Below are 7,500 nucleotides of genomic sequence, written 5' to 3'. Positions count from 1 at the left end.
TGTTCGGACATGTAGGCCTTTGCATAGGCCTTTATATTAATTTTTTCCTGTGTTAATGTACATTGTGTATATTATGTGCACAATTTCTTGCGCCCGGTCATTGTTAATTGTATACTTTGTATACATTTGCTTGAGGCAGCATTGAAGTGTCATTTAGTTTCGGCCTCTTGCCAGTTCACACTTGTAAAAGAGACTCCCGTCTCAATGTGTCACTGGTTAAATAACGGTTAAATAAAAAGAAAAAGAAAACATCACATCTGGCAGGCCTTGAATACAATAAATTACAATATATAAAGCCAACCAGCTGAGCACGTTAAATGCATATACCAGTGATATGAGACAATCTATGGCACACATTCTCCCTTGCATTTTTCATCAAACACCTCAAATAATCACACAAACCCCAATCCAATCGGCTGGTTGAAAAGGGGAGGATGGAAAAAAAAAAAAAAGAGAAAAGAAGACTCAAAGAACGACGTTGTCATAAATGAGGGAGCAATACCCATTTAGCATCCGGCAGATGGAGGGAATGAGTGAATGAATAAATCAGAGAACAATGAGATTTCCCATAGTGGAGGAGGGCAGGGCACTCTGATATATAATACATGTAGCTAGTCATTTATTTATCACTGCACAATGAGAGCCTCCTCTTCTTGGATTAAATTGCAATTTGTTGTCAGGAAGCATGTAATGAATACATATCAAATGCACACCCTCCCTCTCTCTCTCTCTCTCTCTCTCTCTCTCTCTCTCTCTCTCTATCCCTCTCTCTATCCCTCTCTCTCCCTCCCTCTCTCTCCCTCTCTCTCTCCTCCCTCTCTCTCTCTCACTCTCTCTCCTCAACCTTTCTCCCCCTCTCACTATACCATTTATTCCTGCGGTCCCTCTCTTTCCGCTCGTGTCTTTTTTACTCTGCCCCCCGCTCCCATATTTCTCCCACCGTCGTTTCATCTGTCTACCTTTCTCTCTCTCTCTCTGTCATATTCTTATGACACTTTACTGTCTGACATGCCCCGGTGTGTGTGTGTGTGTGTGTGTGTGTGTGTGTGTGTGTGTGTGTGTGTGTGTGTGTGTGTGTGTGTGTGTGTGTGCGCGCATCAATCACGTCGTATCAATCACTTTTAATATAATACAGTTCTGTGTAACAACGTGTGCTACATGTGTTTGTCATATCATGTACAGCTATGTACGCATAACCTATACAGGCTGGTATGTATTGTCTCTTACATGATGACAGGACTGCGTTCAGAAGTGTGATTCCGTTCGGCTCTCATGGACAAGCTGTAGTGGAGCGGGTCAGGAGAGTTGGTTCTGTCGGGGCGCGACCAGGACACGTTCAAACTGGTACCAGTGGAACCGGCCAGCCTGGGAGGGGACACGCCAGCTGGAGCTGAGAGGAGAGGAGAGGAGGGGAGGGGAGGGGAGGGGAGGGAGAGGAGAGGAGAGGAGAGGAGAGGAGAGGAGAGGAGAGGAGAGGAGAGGAGAGGGAGAGGAGAGGAGAGGAGAGGAGAGGAGAGGAGAGGAGAGGAGAGGAGAGGAGAGAGGAGAGAAGTCCAACAGTCCATCTTTAAGTTCAGCAGTGAGTATACAGCTTCTCTGTGTAAAACAGTGGTTCCCAACGTTTTGGCTCAAGAAAGACCCACAACAGAAATTAGAATTTTGCCTCCATGGAACACAAACTGGTGAAATGTACTCATCTCATGCTTCGCAATTTATTATTATTATTATTTTTTATTATGGGATTTCTTTGCTTTCCTCGTGAAATTACTTGTGTGATCTCCAGTGGCGTGCACAGACATTTAGAGGGGCAGGTGCTCAAGTGAAAAAAAGGGCACCTTGTGCAGCGCATGGCCTTAATAGTATGAGATTTATAGATTCCGGGGCCTAAATAATATATTAGAAGCTTTTTTCTTTATCAAGAATTGATCAATGTCACCGTGGTCTATACAAACTGTAGCGTTCAAAAGGGCACATTGCTGTCCAGAGGGAAAAGGACAGGTGCTCTAGCACCCCCTAGTGTCTATCTGTGCACGCCACTGGTGCTCTCTAGCTGACCTGAGAACAGCTGCAGAGCAGAGAGGAGTGAGCCTGAAGTGGAGATCGAGGGATAATGAAAAGAAATGTCTCCTTTGTAAAGGAGCGTCAGGCCGCCCCGGCATGCTGACAGGGACGTGCAGAGAGTGTTAGAGGGAGGCTGAAATCCTCACTTTTGGGCAAAATTGCGAATAAAGCAGATCTACAAGCTTACAACGTGTCGCGCTGCGGCACGTTGAGAGCTTGTAGATCAGCTATTTTGGGGCGCAAAACCCAGCACTCTTTAACTAGTGGAGAGATGCGGTGTATAACGACATGGATTCCTAAATAAATTGCGCTCGGTTTTGATATCAATAAAGTTCCATCCTTATTAATCTACGTCCTGAGCATCGAGCGTTACCATTTGATAGGACAGAGAACTCAGTTTCCAACGGGTTTCCCCAGGCTTTTCCTTTTGAGCCGAATTCGAACGGAAATAAAAGCCTGGATAATACCGAGGCTATAGAGCACCGCAGTCCCGCCCCCTTTCAGAAAAGCGAGTGGCCCAGGAAGTGGAAGCCCCAATGCATTCTCCCATCGGCACTTTTAATATAATTTATTTAAAGACGGTTACGCCGCGGACAAAGCCAATTCGGATCGTGACGAATCATGACAATGAACACAATATTTCGGGACGATCAAATCATTAGAAAGAAGAAAAGAAAGTCAGGAGACAACACTATTTGTTTTGTTTTTCGTCTTATAAATTATTTGATCGGCCCAAAATATTGTGTTCATTGTCATGATTCGTCACGATCCGAATTGGCTTTGTCCGCGGCGTAACCGTCTTTAAATAAATTATATTAAAAGTGCCGATGGGAGAATGCATGGGGCTTCCACTTCCTGGGCCACTCGCTTTTCTGAAAGGGGGCGGGACTGCGGCGCTCTATAGAGCCTTTCATGACGACGCAAGGCCCAGGAAATAGTTCCAATGCATTTTTCCCATAGACATTTCAAAACTTTATTTATTTAAAGACCTTATAAGCGTCGTACAAAGCCAACTCTTGTCGTGACAAATCATGACAACAAACACAATATTTTGGACCAAACAAATAATCACAAAGAAGAAAAACAACAATTATTTGTTCAGCCCGAAAAATTGTGTTTGCTGTCACGACTTGTCACGACAAGAGTGGCTGATTGGACAGATCGGTGAGATCCAGAAAGGGCGTGCACAGCTGGGGACACAGCTGACATCACTACATATAGACTCCATATTTGGTCAAGTATAGGCCAGTGCCCCACGAGTACCGATTTGATAGATATTAGATATTATAAAAGATGCTAAAAACCCTACACCCTATAAAAGTCAATCTAACAGATACAGCATACTGTACATCTAAACCCCAACACTGACCATATATTCAATTATACCCTAACCTTATAGCGCCTCTCAGGAGAATCAATGCTAACACACACGCACACACGCACGCACATGTGCGCACACTTTGGATTGAATATAGGCTTGACGTATATAAATTTGCTTCAACTGATTGGCTTTAAATGACTTGGCATTCAGTGGGGCTGTTTGAACAGTGATTCTTCTCACACACACAAACACACAGCCCACACACACGCACGTATACACAGAGCACAGGACTATGCGTCTCTTGTAACAACAGTATTCCACTCCACTCCAACAGTATAGAAGACAACAGAGAGCAAGGGAGGGTATGGAAGGAGGGGGGGGTTGAATCCTGAGGATGCAGAGGAAGAGGAGTGAGCAGTGGACCATTGTGTAAAGTGACCCTCGTTCAATCAAAGCTGTGTTCGTCTGTCCACTACAACAAGAGTGATTACTAAAGAAGACGTATCTCGCACGCACGCACGCACGCACGCACGCACGCACGCACGCACGCACGCACGCACGCACGCACGCACGCACACTTTGGTTAAACAGCTTGAAAATGAATTTTAACATAATGGCTGTTTGAACAGGGATTGCATTAGAGGTGGTTAGACTATAAAATCAATGTGCTATAGTTGAGATACATCCAACAATTCAACAATTCACACACCCATACAAGCATGCGCACACGCTGCGCTGCGCTGCGCGCACAAACACACACACACACACACACACACACACACACACACACACACACACACACACACACACACACACACACACACACAAATGATTTTCATTGACAAGCCCATGTGTGTGTGTGTGTGTGTGTGTGTGTGGGGTGGGGTGTGTGCGTGTGTTTAATTTGGAGTGTGATGAAGATGTGGTGAGACAGAATAAAGCATAAAATTATTATTTACAAAACTGTTTGGCCTAATGTCTTGATGGATGAGGGGACATCCTAGACATGTCTTAATGTGTGCCTGTGTGTGTGTGTGTGTGTGTGTGTGTGTGTGTGTGTGTGTGTGTGTGTGTGTGTGTGTGTGTGTGTGTGTGTGTGTGTGTGTGTGTGTGTGCATGTGTGTGCATGTGTGTGTCTGTGTGTGTGTGTGTGTGTGTGTGTGTGTGTGTGTGCATGTGTGTGCATGTGTGTGTCTGTGTGTGTGTCTGTGGTGCCAGAGGTTACTGACACCCTGGAGACTCATCAGTCTTTCCGAATGACAGCAAACAGCTCGGTGACAAAAACAAGCACCCCAACAAACAAAAAAAAAAGAAACTGAAAACAGGACAAAGCAGGTGACTTATCTCATGCCCTGAGGCCTATGTGTGTGTGTGTGTGTGTGTGTGTGTGTGTGTGTGTGTGTGTGTGTGTGTGTGTGTGTGTGTGTGTGTGAGAGTGTTTGTCTGTGTGTGCGTGCAGTGAGTGTCTGTGTGTGCGTGTGTGTGCGTGCGTGCGTGCGTGCGAGTGTAAGAAGTGTGAGAAAGACATTCAAGTCACTGCAGGAAAATAAGCTTTCCATCTGCTCTGAAGCACAAGAGTACACTGCATCCGGACACTACAGTATTTTTAATATAAACTAATACTACAACTACATTCACTACTACAATGACTACTACTACTACTACAATTACTACTACTACTACAACTACTATAAGCTTGCGATCAGAGATCACCTATACGTGGTATGATCAGAATATGTGTGGAGTTTATTTAAATTCCATGAAATGGTGAAACTGTAAAAAAAAGAATATGCATTGTAGAACCAATGCAAAGACTTTTGAGGGCAAGTCCTTCATATTGGGACAGTATCAATCAACATAATCTTTGCTTTGGTTTTCTGCAGTTCTAGCCCTTCTAGACGTTCAATTTAGAAATTGTGAGAAATGACACAGCCTATACAACAAAATATCCCCTTTATACAGATCAGTACGACATAAAATCATGAGTGCAGGCAGCCTATACTGAAGTATAGCCAGTGTTGGTCTGGCACAGGCTAATTTGCATTCAAGTTGTTCTTAAAGTATATACTTCTCCTTTCAAACACAAAGCAATACTGAATACTTCCAACGACCTCACAAAAAACGATGACGTTTCTGTTTCCTCTCAATCTCTGCCATGTCGCACAGGTGCGACAATTTAATGTACCGTAAATACAAAACCAAACCAGCCGTCAGTAGTAGTAGTAGTAGTAGTTATTATTAGGCAATTTAACCGTTCTGAGTAAAAAGAGGCCCATGTCTTTCCGGAAAACCCCAGAGCTTCTATTTTGAAGGAAAAATCCCGGCGCCAATTGTGTTTAATGGCCGTTATCAGCACCTTATCATGAGCACGCAATGGAGCCAGTATGGACATTTTCTTTTCATCTCCCATTACTAACTCTGTCCCCAAACCCTAACCCTATAACCCCAGTCTTAACAGGGCCATGTAAATACACATAAAGTGAAGTTGTTCATTGTATAGCCAAAACTTTGGTTTCCATTCGGAGGCAGTATAGTTTCACTTCCGTGTTTCCTATACTCGCGGTATAGGCCGTATGTAGGAAATGTCCACACTGGCTCAATCGCAATGGCATGATAAAGGAGCATGCAGAATTGACCCATTCTGACCTGAGATCAGATTCTAAAAAGTCTTCTATGTCAGTCGCTCTTCGATGTTTAAAAAAATAGCAGACCTACAAGCTCGTAGCGCGCCACTCGGTGGCGCGCTATGAGCTTGTAGGTCTGCTATTTTTAAATATCTAAAGCATATAACGTAATGCTAAAATGGGTTAAACTGGCTAAAAACATCCAAAGCGGTCAGCCGTGTGACACTGTCGCACCAAAAGCGGTGACCTATTGAATATAATTATTACGCGATCACCACACAGGCCGCTAGCAGTTGGGCAAGGCATCGGTCACCCAAATGTTTGTGTTACCTCCGGGCAACTCTCCGTAACCGATCACTCTTAATGCAAAACTAAAGCGTTAAGCTATACTCCATTACTCAAAAAAGTAATACAATTACAGTAACCACATTACTTATAATGTCAGCATGTGTCTGTTAATAAAATCAGTTCAGTGAGAGAAGAGCGAGAGACAGAGAGAGAGACAGAGAGACAGAGAGAGAGATAGAGAGAGAGAGAGAGAGGTGGATACAAATTTTATTTGTGAGTATAGAGATTTGAGGTGCAACGTTACGATATGCATCACGATACGATACATGGACGATATTGGTTCATTCATGGCGATATGATACGATTCAATGGTTTAAAAACTCATTTAGGTCTGAAAGACCTTATGTTTCTGCATCAGTGGTGCTCAATATTTCATGTCAAGGACCTCAACAATTATATGTAATATGCCTCCCCGCCCCCCCCCCCCCCCCCCATCTGAAAATATGTTGTTCCAGGGACCTCCCCCAGAAGCAAAGATTTGAGTTGAAATGTTCACTCTGTAATAATATATATTCAAAGATGTGCTATGAACTAAGCTATAACATAATGCTTTAAAACACCAAAAGGGGTTCCCGCCCAAGATGGGTTAAACCGCTCAACGCATGAGTAATCAGTATCGATACAATCAATGATTTGCATTGCAAAACTAAAATAAAAAATTGATTCTAAATAGCGATGCATGAACAACAGGTTGTGAATAGAAATGAAAACCAACTGAGAAGTGCTGCAGGCTATCTAAGAGTAGAGAGGTCATTCAAACGGTGTGTGTGTGTGTGTGTGTGTGTGTGTGTGTGTGTGTGTGTGTGTGTCTTTCTAGCATTATCCCCAGACTGTCTTGATCATCTTTGGCATGTATCAGTACACACACACACACACACACACACACACACACACACACACACACACACACGTGCACACACACACACACACACACACACACACACACACGCGCTGTGCTAGCAGGTATAGGATATCAGAGGTGTCACTAATGGTTTTAAACTATGCACTTTTATGTTCCCTTCTCTCTCTCTCTCTCTCTATCCTCTCCTCTCCTCCCTCACTCCTCTCTCACTCGGCTATCTTCTCTCTGTTCTTTCACAGAACAAGGAACGCATCAAGACAGTTGCCTTAACCCATTCTGACCCG

At 43.9% G+C, this 7,500-nt stretch overlaps 1 protein-coding gene across 1 annotated transcript in view; it reads right to left on the bottom strand.

Moving 5' to 3' along the window:
* The window catches only part of ush2a (Usher syndrome 2A (autosomal recessive, mild)), a gene marked incomplete at both ends in the record, with an annotated part of 314,802 nt that overhangs the window by 164,254 nt on the left and 143,048 nt on the right, over positions 1–7,500 (bottom strand). Inside the window, 1 exon segment of the mRNA XM_080771896.1 lies at positions 1,228–1,390. Coding sequence (XP_080628022.1) covers positions 1,228–1,390 — 163 coding nt within the window.

Source organism: Protomyctophum bolini, assembly GCF_963924005.1.
Source record: "Protomyctophum bolini genome assembly, chromosome: 1".
Taxonomy (NCBI): Eukaryota; Metazoa; Chordata; class Actinopteri; order Myctophiformes; family Myctophidae; genus Protomyctophum; species Protomyctophum bolini.
The sequence above is the reverse complement of the archived record's forward strand: the minus strand, read 5'-3'. Positions and strand labels throughout refer to the sequence as shown.